At 49.7% G+C, this 26178-nt stretch overlaps 1 protein-coding gene across 2 annotated transcripts; it reads left to right on the plus strand.

The window, feature by feature from the left end:
* The first annotated feature begins 1247 nt into the window (after positions 1–1247).
* On the plus strand, positions 1248–26062 carry ARAF (A-Raf proto-oncogene, serine/threonine kinase). 2 transcript variants are annotated; one of them, XM_063119522.1, is made up of 16 exons: positions 1248–1297; positions 8476–8693; positions 10827–10933; positions 11694–11796; positions 12602–12756; positions 13031–13129; positions 13834–13984; positions 19552–19579; positions 19937–20091; positions 20419–20621; positions 20768–20944; positions 21559–21605; positions 22037–22155; positions 22332–22463; positions 22789–22923; positions 25486–26061. In XM_063119522.1, exons 2-16 carry the CDS (start codon positions 8484–8486, stop codon positions 25624–25626), a joined length of 1962 nt encoding a protein of 653 aa, XP_062975592.1. In that variant the 5' UTR covers positions 1248–1297; positions 8476–8483; the 3' UTR covers positions 25627–26061. The 2 variants fall into 2 exon arrangements, with proteins under 2 accessions (XP_062975592.1, XP_062975593.1); XM_063119523.1 differs by lacking the exon at positions 20768–20944 and having other exon boundaries at positions 25486–26062.
* The last annotated feature ends 116 nt before the right edge of the window (positions 26063–26178 follow it).

Here is a 26178-nt window from a genome sequence, read left to right on the forward strand (position 1 = left end):
TATACTGGTATCCCCCCCCCCCCCGGGGCTTCTCCTAAACTGAAATTAGCCCTCCATCTGAATTCTTCACCCCTGACCTAATAGAAGGATGAGGTAGGAAATGATTACACATATCACATGTAACATGTATTTCCACCCTACGAAATTGTCAAGTTTTCAGTTTTGTAGACATCACAGCATTAAAATGTAGACTTCCATGTAACTTGTGGCCCTCCAGATGTTTTTGACTGTGGCTCCCATCATCCCCACCCACCATTGGTTATGCCGGCTAGGGCTGATGGGAGTTGAAGTCCAAAAGATCCAGGGAGCACCACCAAGTTCCCTATTCCTGACCTAGAGGCTCACTTGGTCATCATGGGTATGTATTTATCACCGAGCCTAAACTATGTAGCCCCATTTCTTTGAAGGGGAGGGGAGATAAGACCTATATCTGGCCTCGGCAGACCGCAGACAGAAGTTCACCACAAGGCATGTTTGCATGTATTTAAAAAAACAAACAAACACCTGCATGTCAGGGGGAAGGCTGGGCTGGAACTTTTCTCCCTGACACCCAGTTTTCTCTGTGCAGGGAGTGGGGGTAAGAAGGAGCTGAGGGATTATGTTGGAGCTTCCAATCATGCGATAATCCAAACACAGGTTGACCACTTCCTCCGCTGTTTATGAGAACTTGGTCTATTTTACAGGGTTGTGGTTGTAAAGCTACAGTGTTGCTCCAGCCATGTAAAGGAAGGGCAAAACAAGGGGTGAAAAACCACACAAGCTCGCTCGCTCCATCTGTACGTGCGAACTCCAGAAACCAAAACTCCCCGCAAAACCATTCATTTTAGAAACATATCAAGAACATAAGAACATGAGCTCTGCTAAATCAGACCGAGGGTCCATTTAGTCCAGCATTCTGGTCACACAGTGGCCAAGCAGCTGTCGGCCAGGGACCAACAAAGCAGGACACGGGTCGTCCGACAGCAGCACCCTCCCGCCCATGTTCCCCAGCAATTGGTGTATATTTCTTGGTACCCCACTCTTCCTCCAAAGTCGCTCGAGGCAGGCTACGAGACATTTCCACGCAACCGCCCCCTCCATGATTTACCCCCTGTCCCCCACGTCTATGTGCGCAGACCCCAGCCGAAGAAAGGAACCCGGGGGCCCCTCCCGTCCCAACAAACTCTTTGGCGAAGAAAGGGTTAACTCTCCTTTCCTCTTGCGGCGGAGTTTCCTCCCCTTCATTGTGACCTCAGAGCTGTGGCCACGCCCCCATTTCGAACGCTCGTACAAGATGGTGGATGTTTCCCTGTGACAGGTAGGAAGTTTTTTCTTGCCTTCTTTGCGTCGCATTCCGAATGCTCCGTTCCAGCCCCACCCCTCGGTGCTCGTGGATGGACGCGGCTGGAGGGGTGAGGGGCTGCTGGAACCTGGCTCCCCTCTCGAGGGCATTGATTTCCCCGTCCCCCATTTCCTCCTTAATTTATGCAAGAGGGAGGGTCCCAGCCCCCCCTCCTCTTCTTACTCTCTTTGGTATCTTCCCGTTTAGTGGGCGTTTGTGGGTCCCTCACATGAAAGGAACGGGGGAGGGGTGTCTTCAGTTCACGCACATAGCCCAAAACGGGGCTTACAGCCCTGGTTTCGGGGAGAGGTTTAGGTGGCTTTTGGCTTGGCTTGGCTGGGGGAGCTCTAGTATCTGCACACACGGGCCCGTTCCCTTTCAGCCAAGTGCAGTTTATTGGGCTAGACGGAGCAGGTGGAAGTGGGAGTGACAGCTTCTGGGTTGTGTTACGCTTGGGGTGGGGGATGTCTTTCGAACCTGTCTCTAGCTCCGCAATTGAGCCCGTGTGGAGAGTGGCTGCCTAGTGGTTAGAGCCCCGTGCAAACCTTCCTCCATGCCCCCTTGCCCCCGGGAATGCAGTCTAACTAGCCCGGATTTTGGCCTGCGGCTCTGGTTGAAGTTGCAGGACGTTAGGAGGCGTGGATTTCTCCACACCTCCTGCCCCACAGTTAGATTCCTTTTCCCTAGTAGCCGAGGCCAAGGAGACCGGAGTCTCAGCTGAAATAGAGACTTTGCCAGGGCTTTTATGCTGTCCAGCCGAAGAGCTCCCTCATGGGGCTGGAGTCCTGCATCTGTGAAAACAGCAGCATTGGCTGTAATCGAGTTTCCCATAATCCAGCAATGGGCAGAAGGTAGAGCTCCAGATGTTTTGGACTTCAGCTCCCAGATGCCCCTGTCAGCATGGCCAGTGGTCAGGAATGCTGGGAGTTGAAGCTCAAGACGGCTGGAGCTCTGGGGTAGCTGCATATAGTTATTAGCAGTGTGCAAATTCAGCCATCTGAGCCATCCACCTCATCTTGCTGGGTAGTAGGCCTGACAGTAGGCTCTAACTGTTTCTTGGAGTTATTAGTCGCCACATAGCTAATAGTTCTCGGAATGGCGTACAGTAAAACACAAAAGCCCCAAAGCATGACAACTTATAAGAACATAAGTGCCCTGCTGGATCAGACCAAGGGTCCATCTAGTCCAGCACTCTGTTCACACAGTGGCCAACCAGCTGTCGGCCAGGGATGAACAAGCAGAACATGGTGCAAGAGTACCCTCCCACCCATGTTTCCCAGCAACTGGTGCACACAGGCTTACTGCCTCGAATGCTGGAGATCGCACACGACCATCAGGGCTAGTAGCCATTGATAGCCTTCGCCCCCAGGAATCTATCCAACCCCCTTTAAAAGCCATCCAAATTGGTGGCCATCACTACATCCTGTGGTAGTGAGTTCCATAAATTAACTATGCGCTGTGTGAAGAAGTCCTTCCTTTTATTTGTCCTGGATCTCCCACCAATCAGCTTCATGGGATGACCCTGGGTTCTAGTATTTTGAGAGAAGGAGAAAAATTTCTCCTTCACATTCTCCACGCTGTGCATAATTTTGTACACCTCTATCATGTCTCCCCTTAGCCTCCTATTTTCCAAGCTAAAGAATCGCAGTTGATGTAACCTTCCCTCATAGGGGAGATGCTCCAGCCCCTTAATCATTTTAGTTGCCCTTTTCTGCAAGGCCTAAAGTAAATCAAGCCAGAAAAGGTCTTGGCATAGGGGTGGGGACTGTCTTCTCGGGATTCTTGCAAGTCTGTACATGCTCAGAGGAACTTTTCTTTATTATTTATCACGACTCTCAAAGAGAGGTGGGACTACAGGATCAAGAGCAGTGGTTACTTGCAAGAGACCTTTTCCTGCTTACACTGCTATCCTAGTCTCCAAATTAGCTGTCATTTGATCCCCAGAGTATAACAGCTGCCCTCAAAATAGCTCTGTTGTTTTAAATCTGCTATTGTGTTTTAAACCTGTGTTGTACTTTTATTTTATAGTTTTAAGCTTTTAAATGTTATATTGCATTTTATGATGTGCATTTGTGGTTTAAACTTTTGTGAACCACCCAGTGAGCTTTGGCTACTGGGCAATATAAAAAATGTAATAAATAAAATGTAATTAAATAAAAATACCTGCTGAATTTTAGTGCTGCAAAGATTCCTATACAAAGATTTAGGCCCACAGTAGAAGCAGTTCCACCTTATCAGAATGGAACCTTATCAGTTCCACCTTATTAGAATGTAAGCCTATGCGGCAGGGTTTTGCTATTTTATTGTTTTACTCTGTACAGCACCATGTACACTGATGGTGCTATATAAATAAATAAATAATAATCAGGGAATTAGTTATATTAAAAGCCACAGGACAGCTTTTGGTAGGATGACCAGGTGGAAAGGAGGACAGGGCTCCTGTATCTTTAACAGTTGTATTGAAAGGGGAATTTCAGCAGGTGTCATTCCCTCTTCACTGCAACAGTTAAAGCTGCAGGAGACCTGCCCTCTGTTGTATCTGGTCACTCTAGGCAGGGCTCCTTCAGCTTTAACTGTTCCGACAAAGAGGGAATTTCATCAGGTGCTGCATGCACACAAAGGACACCTGCTGAAATTCCCCTTTCAATGCAACTCTTAAAGATACAGCAGCCCAGTCCTCCTTTTCATATGGTCAATCTAGCTTTTGGTCTCCCCGCCATCAGAAATACAGCAGAAGGATTCCTGCTGCGGGGCCTTTTCAGCTGTGGCACCCAAGGTTCATAATAGCCTCCCACTGGAGGTCTTCCGGGGCTCATTGCTGCTTGCTTTTAGGCAGACCATTTTATTACAGCAAGCTTTTGTGGCCTTTCATTTCACATATGCTTTTATGTCGTTGCTGCCTTTCGAGCGTTTAGTTTTAAACTCGCGTTGTGTGTGTGGCATCCTGGTTTTTCTTTTGCTCTTATGACTGATTGTGTGTCCTCATCTCAATTGTAAGCAGCCCTGACTGTTTTTTAATAGGATGGCAGGCTATCAATTTCAATCATAAGTAAATTCAAGAGGAACAATTGCAAAGACAGCTCCCCCCACCCCCCGCCCAACCCAAAGAAGCTGCATTTCTGAGATCGGCAACGTGTGGCTCTCCAGACGTTGTAGGACCACTAGTGGCCCTAGCAAGCCTAGCCAGTAGTGAGGGGGTTGGCAGTCCAACAACATCTGGAGGGCCGCAAGTTGCCCACCCGTGCTGTACTTCAAGATCAAGTGATGCGATCTCAGCAGCAGCTTCAGCTCAGGCACTGTGCCCTTGAATTCATGTGTTTTCCATAATTACCATTCCCAGCGGCAAAGCCGTCTCGGTGTTTCTATTTCAGTGCTGACACAGTAGCAGTAGGATGCTCCTGATACCTGTGATTAATGGGCGGCTGAGTGACGGAAGCACTAATTTGTTTCTTTCAATAGAACGCGCCTTGAGAATGTGCCTCCCACGCCAGCCTCTGGGGGTCCATTAGAGAGCCATTTGACAGCAAGCCCCCCCTTTTTTTTTCAGCTGCTGATGCTGAGCCTTTAAACCAAGAGCTAGCATCTGGTGCTGGAAGGGAACTGAAGCCAGTTAAGAACAGCGTAGCCATCTGATCACAAGGTTGACAGAGATGTTGGCAACCCTTTGAGCAAGGGCAGGGGAACCTCTCTCCACTCATGGGCTGAATTCCGTTTCAGAGATGGTCTCGGGGGCCGTATTCCGGGGCCAAAAATACCAGCGTATTGTACCAGCTCTTACTGCTTTAGGAGAGACATTTAAAAACGTTAGAATTGGGGAATAACTGCACAAAACCCGGAAAAGGGAGTGGGGACATCTGGGGAACCGGCAGGGGGGTGGGGAGCTGGATCAGGACCCTAGGAGGACTGGTTTTGATCTTTGGGCCTGAGGTTCCCCACCCCCGTTTTGGAGGCCCCAAAATGTATCCTTCCCTCTGCAACCCAAAAGTATTGGTCCCAATGAACAAACATATTATTAATAATATTTATTTATTAATATTTATTTATATAGTGCCATCAATTTTCACAGTGCTGTACAGAACAAAGGAGAGCCCTGCTGGATCAGACCGAGGCTCCATGTGGTCCAGCATTCTGTTCTCACAGTAGCCAAACAGATGCCCATGGGAAGCCCACAAGCAGGGCATGAGTGCAACAGCACCCTCCTGCTCGCTTTAGCTGGGGCTTATGGAATTGTAGCCCAAGGTGTCTGGAGGGCACCAGGTTGCTTGCTCCCAAAGTAGTACCACAAGGGCCCTAACTGCCCCCACCCTAGTTAAAGGGACCCCATTAGAAACGTTTTCCTGATGTGCTACAGGATACAAGGCAGAATTTAGGATTTTGGAGATAGTGGGCTAAGGGGAAGTTTGGGTTAGATAGGGCTTTGGGGTGACTTGGAAGTGGACAGTGGTTAGTTTGTCTTTGGAAGCAAAGCTGGGTTAAGGGTGGTTAGATGCTCAAAGGTTTGGCTATATTGCAAGAGATGGGGGAAGTCTTTTACGTTGGAGTCAAAAGCACGGCAGATGGGCGTCGGGTGATGACAGAGAAAGGCAGCAGAGGGTGGCTGAGCCCCCCCAGACCCCTGCTCCACAGTCTTTTCATGCCAACACGACAAAATCCAGCTGGTCCAGGGTTTCTTTGAGGCTACCTCCCTATGGTAAATGATGCGGGCGTGTGCATCCAGCCGCAGCTATGCAGCATGGAGAAAACCAGCTGATTGATGATGCCTCCAATGCTGACTCCCCCCCCCCCCCATTGCAAAAGCTCTAGGCCGAGGGTGCCCAGCCTCTTTCAGTCGGAGGGTGCCACGTTCCAGTGATGAGTGAAAGTGAAGGCAAAAGGGACAGGGCCCAAACGCTAGCCTGCTTTGGCTTAGAGCTCTTACTGCCAGTTATTACAACTTGGGAGAGGCATTTAGAATGGGGGAGAAAAGTGGCATGCAAAATACATGCCCTGAATTGAACCAGGGACTTTTTGTATGCAAAGCAGGCACTTTGCCACTGAGCCAGCCACACACACACACACACACACACACACACCAACCACACACACACCATTTCCAAATGCTGTTTTTTTATTTCATAGGCATGTACGCACTTTGTAAACCGCCCAGAGAGCTTCGGCTATGGGGTGGTATATAAATTTAGTAAATAAATATAATAAATAAATAGGCGCCAGACCCTCAATTCCTGTAACACTGGCATTTTGCATCGAACAATCCTATGGTTTCGTGGCTGCCCGGATCGTAGGCGACACGGTGCGTAGAGCAAGGGGTGCCAAGTGGCCAGAAGAAAAATAAAAACAGCCTGGCCTCCTCCTGTACCTTTTAACAGCACTTTGGTCTTGCAAAATCACCCGGTGAAGCTTTTCCAGGCACGGAGCTAAGTGCTGTCGCTGTTAACATCTTCCTACGTCTGACTGCTTTAAAAATAAAAATGAGCTAGAATGGCTAGTTGAAAACCAGAGTGGACATTTCTCCTGGGCAGCTCATCTATGGCTTGATCTCTTCCGCTGGGCCCCTTCCTATCTGTGCATTACCCACAAACCCCGAAATGGCCATTACCGTAACAGCTCGAACACTTCATTTTGCTAATACGAACATAACGTTTTACATTAATTACAAAATAGGTGATATTTTGTAGGACACAAAATATCTTGTGTCCCTTAGGACACAAGATCCATTTCTGTTCATCAGTAATGCATAAGCCAAAGGCAAATATGCCAGCTCTTTCCAATGCGCTGACGCATTAACCAACACGCAACCAATAACCACTTCTCCCCAAAGTGCAAAATGCAGGAAAGAGCAACCAGGTTTCTTATAACCTGTAGGTGTAGATCTCTCCCACACCCCACTCGTTTCTGGTGCAAATTTTAAGGCCTCAGCAAAGACAAAGGGGGGGGGTGATTTCAGTCCCTTTTCTGTGCTGTGGGTGTTTCTGCTGCTGCGGGGGGAGGTGTAGGTTGCACCTGCAGATTAATGGTGAAGATGTGTTTTACAGGGCAATGTGTGTACTGTTTCTATCAGCTCCCCCCCCACACACACACATACACTGCCCCACTGATCAAGATCTCCCCACAAAGTTGGGCACTGTGTGGAGTTGCACTCTAGTACAATTTCCCACGAGAAGACACATCAAATAGGATTTTGCTAATGCACAGGCAGTATCTGGTTGTTGTTTCTCTGGCTGCTTACACTTTAAGCCAGAGTTCAGTTACTTCCACCGCTACCAAAACTGGGGATGCAATAAGAATTATTATTATTTAATATTTATTACATTTCTATACCGCCCCAGAGCCAAAGCTCTCTGGGAGGTTTACAAAGATTAAAACACTGAACATTAAAAATCAATATACAAAATTTTAAACCATAAAAGCATAAAAACAAACAAAAGTCAACATACAAGGACAATATATATTTAAAACAACTGTGAACTCTCAACCAGGCCTAAATAAAGATCTGGGATCAGTTGAAAAACTCAGCATATGCTGTTAAATGCCTGGGGAAAAAAGTCTTGACCCAGAGCTGAAAAGATAACAATGTTGGTGCCAGGCAGGCCCCATCAGGGAGATCATTCCATAATTGGGGGGCCACCACTGAGAAGGCCCTCTCTTTTCTCAGAAAATGCCCTCTGTTAATTCAGCTTATCTTCTCCAGTCGGCAGGGTGCAAACAAAGCGCTATCTTCCTCAATAGCTTAGCACTGTTTAAACACACGCTCTATGATAACACAAATTTGAAGCTATGAGGTGACAGAGGAGCACTTGCAGACAAAGAAAGTGTTGTTTGTAAGCAAATTACTCAATAAATTGTCATAGGTAGGCTGTTTAAAGTCTCCACCTGCTACTAGCAATGTGCTTTTCTGGGAGGTTATGTCAGGGATTCCCCTGCAATCGTGAGGGGCTAGAAACTTGCTTTTAGTTCTAACATAAAATCATCCCAGTGTCTGGAGATGTCAGATTCTGTGCATGTATGAAAAATGTTGGACGCACAGAGTGTGGATACTCCTTTCCTTAAGCCTGTAGCTAAGGTCCCATTCCTTCCCACCTGCTGAATAGCAATTTGTACCTAGAAAGGGCGTACATACCCTTTCATGGCTGGTATCTCTCTGTCTCTCCCTGCAGGCACCTGGATGAGGCGCAACCAGAATTCCTCTGGCTCTCTCACGAATGGCTTCTCTTCATCCTCTCCAGACCCAGGCCCTTCAGGTGGGCGCGGGAACGAGAGTACCCTGCCTTTCTCAAATAGCCTGGCAATGCTCACCTCCCGCAAGAAAAGGAGACCCATGGCTGAGACTCGAGGCACCATCAAGGTGGATCTTCCCAATCAGCAGCGCACGGTGGTGAGTGAGCCATTTAGACAGCTCTGCACAGACAAGGGGCCAGTCTCATTTCCAGTTGATTGTCAGTCATCCATGTAGCATCCTTTTATGCAAGGGTGGGGGAACCCACAGCCCTCTAGAACAGTGGCCTTCGACTGGTCCTGCCGTGAGACCCACCTCGGGCTCCCAGCCCTCAGTACGGGACCCGCTTTCACAATTTCACGATTGCCCGTCATGGTGGCAACAGCTTTGCTGCAACCCATCTGGACTGATCTCATGAGCCACTTTTGGGTCGTGACCTACTGGTTGAAGACCACTGCTGTAGATGTTGCTGGACTACAGCTCCCATCTCCACTAACCTTTGGAGATGTTGGCTGGGGGTGATGGGAGTTGTGGCCGTCCTATTGCCCAGCCCTGCTTTAAGGTATCGGCTAGTGGGTTATGATCCACACTGCGCCACACCCTGACTTAAAGTGGGCAACATTTTAGGTCAACAGACTTGACACTCTTCATGTTTGTTTACATCTTTTAAGGGAAGAAAATAGATGGAGGCAGAGAGAGAGAGAGAAAGTGAAAGAGATAATAGGAAAAAGACAGAAAGGGAGAGAAGGAGAAAAACAACGAGGAAGAGGGAAAGAAAAGGAGGAGGATGTATATGGCAAAAAAAATAAAAGTAGGTCTTTTTGTATTCTGGTTGGGGGATAAAGCTGAATCCTGCTGGTTTCTCTCCTTTAGAACAAATCTGTTTGATGTGTTGAGATTTTACTTTTTATCTTCTGTATTTGCTGTATATTTATTGTATTCTATTGGTTTTAGATTTGCTTTGTAAACTCCCGTGAACGACTCAGTTTTGAACTAGAAAGGCAGGATATAAATATTATTAATAAATTTATAAATCTGGGTTTGAAAAGGATGGGGGACTACCGCCTTGGAAAAAATCTGTATTGAAAGGCAGGATGTAAGTATTTTTTTAAATAAATAAAATAAAATAATTATTCTAGAGTTGGGGGGGTCCCGTGATTCCTATTTTAGAGATGGGGGAACTGAGGCTGAGTATGGCCATTCAGTGAGTCCAGAAAGACAGAAGAGTCCCAGATCAGACGATAGGATTGTAGTGTCAGAGACCACCATGACTGGATTTGAATCAGTGCTGGAGCAAAGTGAAACCATCTGCTAAAATGTCAAAATGTGGATTTTGACTTCTAAATTCGCCCTTGACATTTGCTGGGGAGGAGGGTGTCATGTGCCCAATATGAAAATGCCATAAGCTGTCAACGATCAAATATTGTCACAGATCAAAGATGTGTTGTTAAATGCTGGAGTCTGTTGCATCTCAGCTATCTAAAGTAGTGAATATTATTCTGTGTCGACCATCAAATGCTACAAAGCATCAGAATCAAGTGTTGAGATAAGATAGTGCTACGTGTCAAACAGTTGGCCAATATTTATTTATTTTTTTAAAAAAAAAATCACAGAGGAGGCGTTTGAGCAGACTTGGGGGCAGCAGGGGAGTTGTTGAACCCTGGACTCAAATTGGCCTATAGCCATCTAGTAAATACCAGGAGCAGAGGAACAAAGCCCAGGGAGTCGGAGCCAGGAAGCCCTGACTGCTCAAACAAGGTCCCAGCCCAGACAAGAAGCCTTTTATAGCCCTTCCTGTCCAGGAGGGACCAATGGCCAGCCTGGGTGGGCAGGGCCAGTCCAGAACCTGAGAAAACTTCCCTGCCACACAGGAAGCTGTTCCAAGGTGCAGTTCCAATTGCTCACCCCTTGGGGGCAGCAGTATAGAGAGAGTCAGAGGATCTCCCTTCTCTCCCCAGCATCTTCCTGACAATAAATAACTGGCCGGATTGGAATTTGAACCCAGGTTCAAACCCTGGCCCTTTTTTAGAGAGCAATCCTATGGCCCCTGGGCGACCATGCCAGGGACCATAACGTTTTTCCGAGTCCCCCTTCCGAGGTCAGAGGCAGCGCTCCGACCTTGGAAGGGGGAACCGGAGATCAGCACAGGCGGGTAAACGCAGCTGCGGGGAGCAGTGATCGGAGCCCAGTAGGAGAAGAGGACGAGAGCAGGACCAGTTGAGGGTGATGCCATGTGGCCGCCCTGTTTGCCAACCGCCTCGCCCACACGGCTGCTTCCCTGCTCCCTCTCAGGTGACTGTCCGGCCAGGGACCACAATCTACAGCTCCCTGGACAAGGCCCTGAAGGTTCGTGGGCTGAACCAGGACTGCTGCGTTGTCTACAAGAAAAGGGCAGATGGGTGAGTGTCCCCCATCCGAGAGAAGGGGTCTGCCATGGGGCGCGGTGTGTGTGTGTGTGCTGAGGATCATCAGCTGAGTTGGGCAGGGGAAGGGGCAAATGCAAACTAGCATTGCACATCAAAGCGCACCCTTGTAGGCACACACATGCATGTCCCTCGCAAAATTCAGCATCACGGAGATCTAGATTTTGGGGGTGGGGTGCTCATTGGTCCGGTGGTTAAGTGGCACTTCCCCATCTAGGAGCAGCCTACCTTGGCAGGCCTCCCATTAAAGGGCAACAGCAAGGAGGGCTGTTTGACTTCACGCCCTCCTCGCAGGCTTCCTGGAAGCATCCGCCTTGGCATTGCCGGAAGCAGGATGCTGGGCTAGATCAGGGCTGCAGAACCTCGTCCGGCCCTCTGGGGTTTCCCTTTCCTTTTCCCTCTCCCTCAACCACCAATCCTTGGGTGGTTTCCTGGCTTTTGTGCAGTTCCAGGTTGGGATGGGGCCGGGGTGGTGGTTACGTCCTTTGGTCCCCAGGATCTATGGTACCCTGAACACCAGCGATGTACTTAGCACTCATCCATGTGGGGAAGATTCAGAGTTGCTGTTGTTGTTGGGATGGGGTTAGGGGTGGGTTGCCTCTCTCTTGAACGTGCCTTCCTTTGCAGTTTCGTATTAGAGATGGGAGCAGGGCTCTCGGGGGAGGAACCCCGGGGGTGGAGGCCTTTGGGTCTCCCACAGCCGAATGGCCATTCCTCACGTCCCTTCTGTGCGCAGGCGAAAGACCATCACGGATTGGGAGACTGACCTGGTCAACCTAGAGGGGGCCGAGCTCTCCGTGGAAGTTCTCGAGGACGTGCCTCTTACTATGCACAATTTTGTGAGTCCGACAAGCGCGTCTTGCCTTTCCCGAAGGCGCACTCGCCCTGCCCTTTGAGGGACCGTATATAAAACAGAGGGAGGGGGTACTGGTGGGTCTCTAGGTGTGGTTGTTGGACTGCAACGCCTATCGCAGTTTTATACTGTTGTTTTATACTTTGTCTTTAATTTTTGTGAACCGCCCAGAGAGCTCCGGCTATTGGGCGGTATAGAAATGTAATTAATAATAAATAAATAAATAAATAAATCTGACTGCAACTCCCATCGTCCCCAAGCATTGGCCCTCTGAGGCTGGTGGGAGTTGGAGTCTGCCATCGTCTGGACCTTCCCCACCTCTGTTACAAAAGCACCGTAAGCCCCTCTCTCCCTGTGTGCCAAGATGGCCTGCAATAACACACTGGCCCACTTGAGGGTGCTCTAAACCCGCAGCAGAATCACATGACAGACTCCTTACCGGACTGTACCATCGCAGAGGACAGTTAAAGAACATTAAAGGCCTGCTACGTTGACGTGGCTTGATCCTGTACAGGTGTGACTTTAGATCAGCCCTCCCCAATCCTGCCCACCCCAGATGTTTTGGACTACAGTTCCCATCAACTGGTGCTGGCTGGGAGTGATGGGAAATGTAGTCCAACACATGTGGAGGGTCCCAGGTTGGGGCAAGCTGTGTGAAATTCTTCTGCCCACCCTTACCAGCCCTGCTGGCAGGCGCATGCACCCACGGCCCCTCAGAAAGGCCCCTCCCTGCCCTAATGCCTCCGGCGCTGCTTCTCCCCCTCTGACCCAGATCCCGTTTCTTCCGGCAGGTCCGGAAGACTTTCTTCAGCATCGCCTTTTGTGATTTCTGCCTTAAGTTCATGTTCCATGGCTTCCGCTGCCAGACATGCGGCTACAAGTTCCACGAACACTGCAGCAGCCGAGTGCCGACAGTCTGCGTGGATCTCGCCACGACACATAAGCCGTGAGTAGCCTTTGGAGCAGTGGTGGTCCTCAACTGGTGGTCCTCAACTGGTCCAGAGGACCAGACCCAAGACCCACCTCAGACTCCCAACCTGCAACGTGGGACCCACTTTCACAACTTTGCTTTTGAATTATACTTAATAGTCCTAATGCCACCCCTCTGGTTGAAGTCCACGGCTTTAGAGTCCTGTCCACGCCCCCCTCCCCCTCCACACACATCCAGCTCCAGAAATCATGTCAGTCTTTGTTGTAAGTATTATTTCTCTTCCTCGTAGTGTTTACAGCCACGAGTGGTGGCAGTATCCTGCGTTGTGGCCAGATCCTGCTACTCCGGCCCGGCCTAGCCACGAACCCATGACGCCTCAAGCTATCAGGTAAGAGACTGTGTAGGGAGCCTGCGATCTCAAAATCACCACCAGGGGGCAGTATGGAGCCGTATAAGATCTGACCACTGGATTATATGTTCTCCAACATTGTTCGATTATTATTTTTTCTTTCCTCGTGGTCTTAGGAGCAGTTCCAGGTGAAACCTGAAATTATCATATCACCTGGTTGACCAAATTGAATGCTTCTGAAAACCCTCTACCCCCCTTCCATCTTAAGACTCTGACCATGCAGTCATCATAATTTCGACATCTCCCCACCCACCCCTCCACACACACAAATCTGCTTCATGTGACATTTTGCGTGATGAAGAGATCTGGGTATCTCAAAAGCTTGCACATTGTTTAATTGAGTTGGCCTGCTAAAGGTATTTCTCCAGCTTTCTCCAGCCTTCCTCCAGATGTTTTGGCTATCAGTGGCAGCCAGTCCAGATGGCTATATGATACCTCCACGAGGCCTATGTACACCAGCTGCTGAAGAACATGGAAGGGAGGGTGCTGTTGCACTCATGGCCTGCTTGTGGGCTTCCCTTGTGGGTATCTGGTTGGCCACTGTGTGAACAGAATGGTGGGCAAGACGGACCCTTGGTCTGATCCAGTACGGTTCTTCTTACATTCTTACCTGGACTGCCAGACGCTGGGTGTGCCAGACATACGCGGATGCCAAGTCTCCCCGTCCTTCTTCCCCCCTGCAGTTCACACAAGCTGTCGCCCCCCAGCTCAGACGCCTTCAGCTTCCCCAGCCTTCTGAGCGATGGGCAGCGCCTGCAGCGCCACCGTTCCACATCCACTCCGAATGTCCATATGGTCAGCACCACCAGCCCCGTGGACAGCAGCATCCTGGAGGTGAGGCCTTTCTGCTCTGTGGGCGGCTGCTCCACTCCTGAGATCATCAAGGGAACGGGAGGTGGGGCATTTTTGAGAGCCGGTGTGGTGTAGTGGCTAAAGTGTCAGCCTGGGAGTCAGGAGATCTAGGTTCTAGTCCCCACTCGGCCATGGAAACCCACTGGGTGACTTTGGGCCAGTCACAGACTCTCAGCCCAGCCCACCTCACAGGGTTGTTGTTGTGAGGATAAAATGGAGAGGAGGATTTTGTACGCCGCCTTGGGTTCCTTGGAGGAAAAAAGGCGGGATATAAATGCAATAATAAATAAATAATAAATAAAGTTTTGGTCACTAGGGGTGCCTAGCAACGGGTGTGCACGTCCCCTTGAGGCTTGCATGAAATCCAGTCTTAATGCTACAACATGCTCCTGGCACCCAGGCCAGGGTAGCTGCCACCATTTGATCATGCTGAGCTCCCGGTTTAGTAGCTGCCCAAAAGGTATACTGTTCTTAGAACCACCCAGAAGATTGGGTTCCTCTTTCCTCTTTTAATACAGGGGCATTTCATCTTGCCCCTCAACCCTATGTTGGATCATTCCCCAAGGCTGTACCCCTTTAGGCTACAGGTGCAAGTCCAAGGCAGGTGAGCATCCAAGATGTACACAGAAAGGGAGAAAAGTCTCGGGATGCTATAGGGAAATGTTCTTATACAAAAGCCCGACCCGTTTCAGCCCTTTAATTTTTGAGGCCTTCTTCAGGGGGTGGTTATGAAGTCTGCAGAAATTATTAGCAAAGAAATTTGTCTTGCAATGTTGCAGCTAGATCAAGACAAGACATCACAAGACAAATTTTGCTGCTAATAATTTCTGCAGACTTTATAACCACCCCCTGAAGAAGGCCTAAAAAAACCAAGAGGTTGAAACGCGTCGAGCTTTTGTATAAGAATTTTTTCCTGTGGCATCCTGAGACGTTTCTCCCTTTTTGTGTACAGACTCGGGTCAACATGATTGACTGCTGCTCCATGCACAAGTGTTCTCCTGCAAGTAGAAAACTAGATATTTGGAAGCAGGATTTTAACCTAGCCGTTTTCCTGACATGCTAGTTTTCTATGTGGAGGGATTTTTGTCATGTCACACATACACACACACTGCCTCCATCACCAGTAATCTGAATTGGTAAAGGGCCCCTGCATGGATCTGGGTCTTGTGACTAGGGGTGTGCACGGACCCCCCGCTCCGCTTCACTTGCAGATCCGCCATTTTCCGGATCGGGCCGCCCCGCCCCCGCTCCGCCCACTTCCGCTCCGCTCCGCCCGGAGCTCCGGATCCGGATCCGGAGCTCCGTTTCCCCCCCCCCCTAGGCTTGCATTGAAAGCTAAAAAATTATACAACTTTTTTTCTGTTCAAGTTAGAAACCTCATGTTTGGCACCATGACACCTCATGGGGATATACATACGCACGCCAAGTTTCAAAGCAATCCCATCATCCCCTGATTTTTGGCGAATTTTTGAAAATCGGGCACCCCACACACAACATCCCTGCGAGGTGGGCAGGGGAGGAGGGAGGGAAGGCAGGCAGGCATGCAGCTGGCATTTCTGGGGGCATAAGGAAGTGAGCCAAGGATAAGCCAGTAATGCATATAAAATGGAATAAATCAATAAATAAACAAAGGAGGGGTGGAATTAAAAGCAGCACTGTTGCTCAATAAACAGCAAGAAGATTTTTTTTAAAAAGGCTATATCTGTCTTTTACCAGCAATAGGGGGACGTGCCCGGGGGAGGGGGAAGCAGCTGCCAGTTCAACTCAAGACAGCCACCAACAGCTCTGAGATTAAGAAGTAAACGCTCACTTCAACTCATAACAGGCATCGCTCCACCACTAAGAAGTAAACGCTCACTTCGACTCATAATAGGCATTGCTCCACCGTTTTACTCTCTTTGGAAGGCTCTAATGGCCTTCCAGTGCAGGAGAGAGTGGGGGCACGTCCACAATGAGATGCCCTAGGGGAGCTCATCCCCTTGCACCACATCTTTTCAGTTGTTCCCCAAAGTTAGGGTGGGGAGCAGTGCTGTGTTTCTATCTCTTATTCTTGGCTTAGTATATGATTTCAGGTTGTGTTTGTGCATTTGGTGGGGCTACTGTGTTAAAAAACACGGGGAAAAGCCCGTTCAGATGAAGAAAGAGAAGTTTCCCAGAATCCCAAGTTACCTGTTTTGCCTATGCCCTCCTCTAACTTTGGGATCATCATGACCGGGAGCTGACTCTGCCCCTCAGCCCTTTGAAAAAGGTATTTTTCCCGCCGATTTTTTAAAAACTTCTAGCGCGCGACCCGGACAACGCAGAAAGTTGAGAGTAGTCTCAAAATGACCCGCATCCACGACTCTCTGTGCACAAGAATTTTCAGAACGATAGCTTAAAAACCAACCCAGTTATGCCCGAGTCTTTCCCTCAATGCAATCCTATGGGCGAAAAGCCGAAAACGCCGTTTGAGCCGCGCGGTTGACCCGATTTTCACAAAAATATAGCACGCGACCCAGACAACGCAGAGAGGTGAGAGTGGTCTCAAAATGACCCCCATCCACGACTCTCTGAGCACAAGAATTTCTAGAACGATAGCTTCAAAAAGAACGTAGTTATGCGCGATTATTTGCCGCAATGCAATCCTATGGTGAAATGTTTTCAAGATGGCGACCGGAGCGCTCCGCCTGAACTAGGAGCTCCGAAAAATGGCCGCTTCTCTTCGCCTTGCTTCTAGGGGGTCCTCGGTCCGCTCCTACTCCGCCTCTGGGTAAGGCGGAGCAGGCCAATCCGCTACTGCTTCTACGCTCCTAATCAGAGCGGATCACACCCCTACTTGTGACCTCACAAGCCCCATGTGAATTAGAGCCAATCAAAGGAAGAAAATGCCCACATTGAATTACTCACAGCTTTAATAGGATCTGCAGATGTGACCCTACGAAGAAGAAGGGGATAGGAGACCATTTGGCCTACCCACAGGGCGATCCGTCTGTCAGGAATCTTAAAATGAACAGGGTCATGATCAAAGGGCTGGGTGTGATTGACTCCCTGTACACATCACGGCACAACAGGGACTAACTCCAGGAACAACCTTTGCCTTTAGCAGCCTGGTGGAGTCACACAGCCAAGTTGGAGGTGCTTTGGCTCATGAAATGTAGATCAGGCATATCTTCATATCTAGTCTACTTGTGCATACAAGATGCTTTGGTGGCACTGACCTAGGAGTCAAATAGTCATCACTGTTTCCCCTACCTACCCACCGGCCAGCAGAATTTCTCCCCGTTCCTACATGACCCGTTAGCTCAGCTGTAGTTAGATGCCTGGTAGATTCACACACACACACCCCTCCGGCCCCTTTTGCTTGCCCTCCTTCCCTTCCATCAGTGTTTTCATATTTGCAGAATAATAAGGAGGGATAGAACAGCATCCACCACCAGGATGCAGGAGATGTGATGTGGGGGGTGGGGGGTGGGTAGAGCACGTGCTGTGCATGCAGAAGGCCATAGGTTCAATCCCTGGCACCTCCAGTTAAAAGCATATCTAATTAATTAACTAATTTTAGCATTAATTCGCAACAGCTACCTAGCATTAAGCAGTTAACATTAATTAATATTAATAAGCAATGAACCGGAGACAATTAGTGATAAGTAATTAACAGAATTAACATTAATGAATAAGCATCGAATCACATGAGTTGATTGATATGAATCAATATGCATTAATCAACATTAATTAAGCAATGGTGATGAATTAGCATTCATTAACTTTAGTTAATTAGGAATAATAAGTATTCATCAGCATACACATTAATTAATATTTATTAATTAGCATTAGTTAACGTTGGTTGCTTAATTATTCAGTCTGTCTCTTGAATGGCCCCTCTACTCAATGAATGATCAAAGCAATTTAGAAGAAAACCGAAAAGGCTAAACCCAAACGGGTAGCACACGTACAGGGCCATAAAACAGGCAAGCGCTGGGAAGGGCTCCTGCCAGGGAGCAGCAGCTAATCACAATAGACAATGTTGGACTGGACGGACCAATGGCCTGTCCTGGTGTAGTTCAGCATCTGATATTCCCATGATGGCCTGTGGAACAGCCTGGTCAGGAGCTGGGCTGCCCACCACCACCACACTGCCGAACTGAGTAGCACAAATTACATCCAGCCAGGGCATAATCCCACAGCAGGCTGGGGCTCAGGTCAGCCTGTTAGATTTGTGTGCTGACTTCTGCCGTGTGCTGAGCATCGGAGCCCTGGCCAGCAGGAATGCCCTCCTCCCGCCGAGCCTGAGAGTCAGGAGGGACTTCCTAATTATTGCTTCTTCTAAGCCGCTCCGGGACCCTTTTGCTTGAAGAACAGGATAAACAAACGCTTTGGATAAATAAAGGAATTTGCCGGGGCTGTGTGCTCCATTCAGCATAGCATGGAATCAAAGGGGATGGGAGAAATAAAGGGAATCTAGAATCAAGAAATGGGGAATTGCAGGAATCACGTCAGTTCAAGAAGCAGTTTGCCTCAGCCAAATCTTCTCCTTGTTAGCCCATACAATCTAGGCCAGGGCTGGGCAACCTATGGCCCTCCTGATACTTTAGCCTACAACTCCCATCGTCCCTCACTATTGGCTATGCTGGCTAGGCATGTTGGAAGTTGTAGGCCCAAACGTCTGGAGGGCCGTAAGTTGTCCACCCCGATCTAGGCCATGAGTGACCAACTTCTGGTGAGGGTTTTTTGGTCTATCTGCATCTAGAGAGCCCAGAGGCCTGGATTAAGGTTTGAGGCCCATGCTGTAGCTTCCCTCTCCTGCTCTGTCCCACTCTCTGGCTCAGTCAACGAAATCCACCCCAAGGCCCAGGGTGGGAGGGGAACATTTGTCCCATGGTGCCCACTAAACGATGGTTTCTCAAGGCCCTTTGGGAGAAGGTGTGATGCTTAAAACCCCGATTCAGAGCCGTTTTTAAATCTGTAGGGCAGAAATGCCCTATATGATCTGGGACTATAGGAGGGGTGGTGGATTTCAAGCCCTGTCTCTCACCGCAGTCTCTAATAAACCTAGCCCACAGGAAGGTTCTGCCCCAACAGCATCCAATTAGTAATTGAGATGGTGGCCTAGTACTTACAGCGGTGGTAAATCTGTGATTGGACTGGACCATTTCAGACTGCAAGGGGGGGATCACATGAGGGGAAAGCACTGGGAAGGGCTCCTGCATGAGACCCCAGGGAGCAGCTGCCAATCATGATACCGATGATAATGATAATAAAAAACATTTCCCTGCACATAGAAAACAAGGGTGTCAGGGAGAAGCCAGGCTAGAGCCCTTCTCCTTGATAGGTTGGTTTTCTGTGTGCATGGATGAGGCAGGAGAGCGTTGTATAGAGAAGCATTCAGTCGCATGAGCAGTCTGAAATGGTACAGCCCAGACCCACAGATTCACAACCCCATTGAGAACTAGGCCCAAATCGCCCCCGGAGAAGGTGGTATCAAGGTGCAGGCAAGCCTCCCTCATCCCGACTCCTGCCCTGCTTCTATGTAGCCACCCACTGAGCATTAACTTCTGCTTTTTCTTTTCCAGATCATAAGCAGGAACCACAATGCAGAGGGTGAGTGAGGGTCTCCGCAAAATGGAGGCTAAGTGGAGTGTGTATTGGCGATAGTGGGAGGTGAGGGACCAGTGGGATAGTGGGAGCTGTAGGAACCAGGCGGTGGGGAACAGGGGTTGAGGTCTCTGAGTGTGCAGTGTTATACACACTATTGCCAAGCCATTTCCTTGGCCAATCCTAAATTTGAATAGTCTGAGAAGAGGAGAACTCTCTCTTTTTCTCTCCACACCATTCTTTATTTTAGAAGTCTCTATGAAAACCCCTCTGTGTTTGGAAGCATGCTAACACTTAATAAGGAAATGTGCGGGTGTGGTGGAACAGAGTGAAGTAAAGCCATATTCCCTGCTTTTGCCACAGCCGTGTGTGGGCCCGAAGTGCCTCCCCGCACCCCACCGCCTCCCCCTGTCGCCAGTGTGGCTGCTGTTTCTCCTGGCCGACGCTCCCCGCACCCCAAGTCGCCCGGCGAGTCCCCCAGGGAGCGCAAGGCCCCAGCCGAAGATAAGAAGAAACCTGTGAGTGTTATGGGGAGGGACGGGCGATTTGGTGTGAACTGCTGGGCAAAGGTCGACACAAAATGGCCGACACAAAATGGCTGCCACAGGAAAGCCAGTTGTTGTCACTGAGGAGCAAGAGAACGGGCTCTCTAAATGATACCGGGGGTGTGGAGTTGGAGGCTGGGCTCGGGTTTGGGAGGAGGACAGTGTGCCTGGACTGTTGGGACAGGGAGTTTGTGGCGGGTAAAGGGAGGGGGTTGACATGGAGTCCCTCAATGCTTTTTCCTAACATTGGCTTCCTCCGTGGCTGCTCCTCTTCCCCGGTTCCGCCTCGGCTTCCTACAGAAATCCTTGGGCTACCGGGACTCGAGCTACTACTGGGAGGTTTCCCACAGCGAGGTAACCACACTGAAGCGGATTGGAACCGGGTCCTTCGGCACTGTCTTCAAGGGCCGCTGGCATGGGGATGTGGCCATCAAGATCCTTAAGGTCACCAACCCCACCAACGAGCAAGTGCAAGCCTTCAAGAACGAGATGCAGGTGCTCAGGTAGGAGCCGGGGGTCTGCTGCCAGCCAAAGGCGGGAACGTGGTGGCCATTTTGGACCGGGGAGGCACCTGAGTGAGGTGGGGGGCAGTGCTGGAGCACTGGCCGGGATGCCTTTGACACTGGACCCCTTCCCCAAAACCTTGCAGGAAGACGCGCCACGTGAACATTTTGCTCTTCATGGGCTTCATGACGCGCCCCAGCTTCGCCATTATCACCCAGTGGTGTGAAGGCAACAGCCTCTACCAGCACCTCCATGTGCAGGAGACGCCGCTGGAGATGGTACAGCGCATCGACGTGGCCCGGCAGACAGCACAGGGCATGGAGTGAGTGCGCAGGCAGGGACAGCCTGTTCCCCCCCACTGGGATGTCCCACATGGCCAATGGTCAGGGATGATGGGACTTGAAATCCAAAACATCTGGAGGAAACCAGGATGGGGAAGGCTGTATTATGGCTTAGGTTTTCATGGACTAGGAGTTAAGGCCTATAACTCCCATGATCCCTCACTATTTGCTATGCTAGCTAGGGCTGATGGGAGTTGTAGGCCAGGAAAATAAAACTACAGTGCCTTAAATGGCCCACCTCTGCCTTCATGGAGCGCCCATGTTTGGAGACACCTGACAACCTCTGAAGGGTTTCAGTGGATGATCTTATAGTATGGGCAAGTATGTATGGGAGGAGGCATTCCATCAGATGCTATAGCAGGAGTAGACATGTGGGTGAATTGTGAGCCACGTGCCATCCCAGGGCAGCTGAATAAGTGGAATTTGGGGGGTGGGGGAGAAAAGATAATTTAAAGGAGAAGCCCTTACTGTGCTGGTTCTCACTCTACAGGCTGCACCCCTGGTATGCTTGCATATGTGCGCATAGGCAGTGTGACACAATTGGTAATGACTATATGAGCAACAGAGACTGATAATCTTTCTCTTTTTCCACTAGTTACCTTCATGCGAAGAACATCATCCACCGGGACCTCAAATCCAACAGTATCCTTCCCGTTCAGCTCTTCCCTACAGGTTGGGGTTTCAAAGTTTCTGTGCTGTGTGGGGTCCTGAGTTACGTGGAGTTCCCTGATCAGACCAGGTGAACTGAACAAGGATGTCATAGCACAGGGTTGGGCAAGTTGTAGCCCTCCAGATGGTTTTGGCCTACAACTTCTATCATCCTTTACCATTGGCCAGGCTGGCCAGGGCTTAATGGGAGTTGTAGAGGCCAAAAAATCCGGAGACGTAGCAGAAAGGAGGGAGATTCAGTATTTGACCTCTAGGTGAGAAGGTGCTTCCAAGATGGCCGAAGCGCTAGTCATAAAAATGAGTGTTTCAGCATCGAGGTCAGGCATACATCCCCACTTGGGCCTATAGCCAAACCAAACCACAAGCTGAGGCCTAAGTGAAAGTCCTTCACCTGCTGCCTTCAGACGTCTTCCTGCATGAAGGGCTGACGGTGAAAATCGGCGACTTTGGCCTTGCCACGGTGAAGACGCGTTGGAGCGGCTCCCAGCAGGTGGAACAGCCCAGCGGCTCCATACTCTGGATGGTGAGTGTGGCGGGAGGCGAGGCCTTGGGAATGGCCAGGTTGCTTCTGGTTAGAATTGGAGTGAGCAGATGTTGCAAAGTGGGGAGAAAATGGATTGGAGGGGGGACAGCGCATCCATTTTCTCCCCCACACAAACACTGACCAATCTTTAATGTCCCGCCTCTGGCCTCTGTCAGGCACCTGAAGTGATTCGAATGCAGGACCCAAACCCCTACAGCTTCCAGTCAGACGTCTACTCCTATGGAGTTGTTCTCTATGAGCTCCTCTCCGGGACCCTTCCCTACAGTCACATCAACAACCGGGACCAGGTAAGGAAGGAAAGGCTGGGACCCGACAGCATTCTGGGCCTGTTACAAGCTGGCAGCAGCCGTTCTTCATGCGCTGGGGCCAAAGCCCTTGTCTGAATTCTCAGCGTTGTCTGAGCTACTCAGTTTGGACAGCAGAGGGTGCCAGAGAGAGATTTCTCAAAGCTGCTCTCCGGCCTGGGTTGTCTACTCCGCCTCCAGCACTTTGGGGCGTCTCCTGTGTTTTCCAGGGGTTCCATCTTCCCCCTGTGAAGAGGTGGGGGAGGGGCCTGTTTATATCCAGAGAGGTTCCCTTCGTTTTGCAACGTTGCATCTCTCCTCCTTCCAGATTATATTCATGGTTGGCCGGGGTTACCTGTCCCCTGACCTTAGCAAGGTGGCCAGCAATTGTCCCAAAGCCATGCGCAGGCTGATGGGTGACTGCCTTAAATTCAAGCGCGAAGAGAGGCCCCTCTTCCCTCAGGTGAGTCCATGATCATGCATGTGGGGGGGGGGGGGAGAGGTGTTGTGCACATGACAGGATGCATAGTCCCATGAGAATGTGAGGAAAGACCTGCTGGGTGAGGCAGAAGTTCTGCTATTCCAGCATCCTTCACGGCCAGCTCTGAGAAACCCACCAGCAGGACATGAGGGAAAGGACCTCTCTCCTTGTTTGCTCCCTCCAGGGGCTAGTACTGAGAAGTAGGGCTGTGCACCAGCCCCCTGAACTGCTTCGTGGCCTGACCCTCCCCCCATTTTGTCCCCCCTTCCCCAATTACTTGCCTCCGCTGTGGGTGGTGGAGGCAGGTAAGTAGGGAAGGGGGAACAAAATGGAGAGCAAATAAGCCCCCCATATCCCTTACCTGGCTTCGCTGTCTGCCGCCACACGGGCCGTGGTGGCGGCGCAGCCAGGTAAGCCCCCCTCCCCCCGACTTATCTGCATTCGGAGCTCCGGATTGAGGCGAAGCAATCTGCAGTGGAGTGATCCGCTTCGCCTCGATCCGCTTCGCCTCGATCTGCAGCTCCCCCAAACCGATTCAGATCCGTCCTTAGCGGATGAGGATTGGGTCACTCCGCTCCCAATTCGGGGATCTGAATCGGAGCAGAGCACAGCCCTACTGAGTAGTGTACACTGTACCTGTACATGAAAGCTCTATTTGCCATCCTAGTCAATAGCCATTGATAGACCACCACCACCCTTCCGTGAATTTGCCTGTTCCCTTTTCAAAGTTTTCTAAGCCACTAGCCATTGCCATATCTTGTGTAGTGCTGGCTGCTGGCTCAGGCAGCTTTAAAGGGGGATTAGAGACATCCACGGAGGATCAAGCTTTTGATGACTACTGGACATGGTGACACTATATTATTACTCCCAGTACCAGAGGCAGTATGTCTCTATATACCAGTTCTTAGGCATCATGGGAGGGAAGGTGCTGTTGCACTCATGTCTTCCTTGTGGGATTCCCGTGAGCAACTGGTTGGCCACTGTGTGGACAGAACACCGGATGAGATGGGCCCTTGGTCTGATCCAGCAGGACGGCAAATTTTATGAATTTATTTATGTGACATGTGAAAAAGGACTCTATTCTGTCTGTCCCGAATACGCTGGCGATGAATTTCACTGGGTGCTCTAGTATTATACGAACTAGAGAAAAATGCCTGTCTATCTTCTTTGCCCACACCATTTTCTAAGTTTCTGTCTTTCCCTGCCTCCCCCACTTCTCATACTCCTTTATAGGGAGGGGTCCAGCAGCTTAGAGCCAGGGGTGGATCGGGGGAGCAGAGTGCCAGGATGCCCTCGATTCATTAGGAAGAAGTATCAGGAGCAAAGCCTCAACACAGGCATATGATTCCCTGGGTAATGGGGACATGAGTTTGGCTTCTGATAGCAAATAAGAGAGGGCAAAATGTCACCCAGCCAAGTGTTGCTCCACTGCGCTCCTGCTGTGCCCTCTGAAAATCTTATTCAGCAGATCTTCTGGCTTCTGAGACACAAGCATAATCTTCACAACATAAGAGCTAGAAACTTGCTTTAAAAAGGAATTAAACCTGTGTTCCTTAGGAATCAGTTCTGCATCCAATTTCGCCACAGTCTGGCTCCCCCAGAATCATGGCACACACTCAGCCCTTGCTTGTAAGAAGTAAGGGAATGCCATGTTTGTTTTAAGTTTTAAACAGACACTCTTGTGATCTGAAATCTCTGCCTGTAAAGCCAGAAAGTGAAGGCACTGGCTGAGGACCCTTCAGGGGAGACAGCAAGGAACTTTGCACGTACTCAGATTCACCCTCGTCTTTTTCTGTCATGCGATTCTGGTACTGAAAACAGAACCTGAAGCTGAATCCTAGGTTAATGAAATTGAGTAGCCTCCCTTTAACCTTTTTTTTAAAACACATCGAGTCTTTTGGGCAGCTTCAGAGTAAAAACAATCATAGAAAAATCCAGAGAAGAGTTGGATTCTCTCACCTCTTTAAATTATGCAAATAAAGCAGATCTGCATATTTTCCGGAGTGTGCCAAATCCATTTTACTTTAGCTAGCTATGGGGAGGGGGAAATAGCTATGTAGGGTGCCAAAGCATACACACACACACACGAAACCCTACTGCGGACACCTATGTCCTTGGAGATTTCATCTGCTGCTGCCCATGCAATTTAAACACTACCTTTGCATCAATATGGGCTAGAAACTGAAAGAAAGAAAGAAAGAAAGAAAGAAAGAAAGAAAGAAAGAAAGAAAGAAAGAAAGAAAGAAAGAAAGAAATCTGAGATCCTGCACATGCTTTGAGGCATCCTGTGTTATTTTTTAGTGAACCTGTTTTAGGGCTAAAACTCCCAAATCGAGTCTGCTAAGCAACAGTTTAGTGTAGACTTTTCCATCCTGATGCCCTCCAGATGTGTTGGACTACAACTCCCAGCATTCCTAACCATTGATTTTGCTGTCTGGGGCTGATGGGAGCTGTAGTCCAACACTCGCAGAGAGTACCAGGTTGGGGAAGGCTGATTTAGCGGAATGGGGCTCTGGTCTCACCCCACCTTTTGCTTTCTTCCAGATTTTAGCCTCCATTGAGTCACTCCAGCACTCTCTGCCCAAGATCGAGCGCAGCGCCTCTGAGCCCGCCCTGCATCGGGTGGCCCACAATGAAGAACTGACCTTCTTCGCTCTGCCGCCTGCCCTGTGGCTCCGCAGCTAACGTGACCCCGGTGGAACTGCTGCCAGAGTCCGTCTTCCCCACTGAGACCAGCGTTTGCTACTCTTGGCCCTCCCTGTGGGGTGGAGACAAAGGGACCTGTCACTCCCAGGAGGGCAGCTGAAGGCCCCAGCATCTTCCCTGCTCCTGCAGACAGAGGGGGATGCTTGAGCCCTGCAAGGGGCATCTGATGCCGTTCGGCTCCCCCTCCCAAACCTCCGGTCCCAGTCAGTCTCGCCAAAGCAGAAAACACACTGGAAACGTCCCTGCTCTAGGGTGACCTTGGCTCCATCTTCCCCAATGGTTTTATTTTTAAATGGGTCTCACCTTGTTTCAAGTGTTTTTGTTTTATTTTTCGGGTTGGAAAGATGAATAGGAGAGGTGTAAAAATAAAAATAATAATTATTAAAAATGAACCCCAAAAAATGACCCAGTCTGTAGATTTGACAGGCATCACTGAGACACGAAGAGCAAAGTTGAGGTTTGGAGGGGAGACGGCGTATTAAATAGAAGGCTAAGCCCTGTCGGTTTTATATATTTCTCCCTCCACGTAGC

This window comes from Elgaria multicarinata, chromosome 3 (genome assembly GCF_023053635.1).
Source record: "Elgaria multicarinata webbii isolate HBS135686 ecotype San Diego chromosome 3, rElgMul1.1.pri, whole genome shotgun sequence".
Classification (NCBI taxonomy): Eukaryota; Metazoa; Chordata; class Lepidosauria; order Squamata; family Anguidae; genus Elgaria; species Elgaria multicarinata.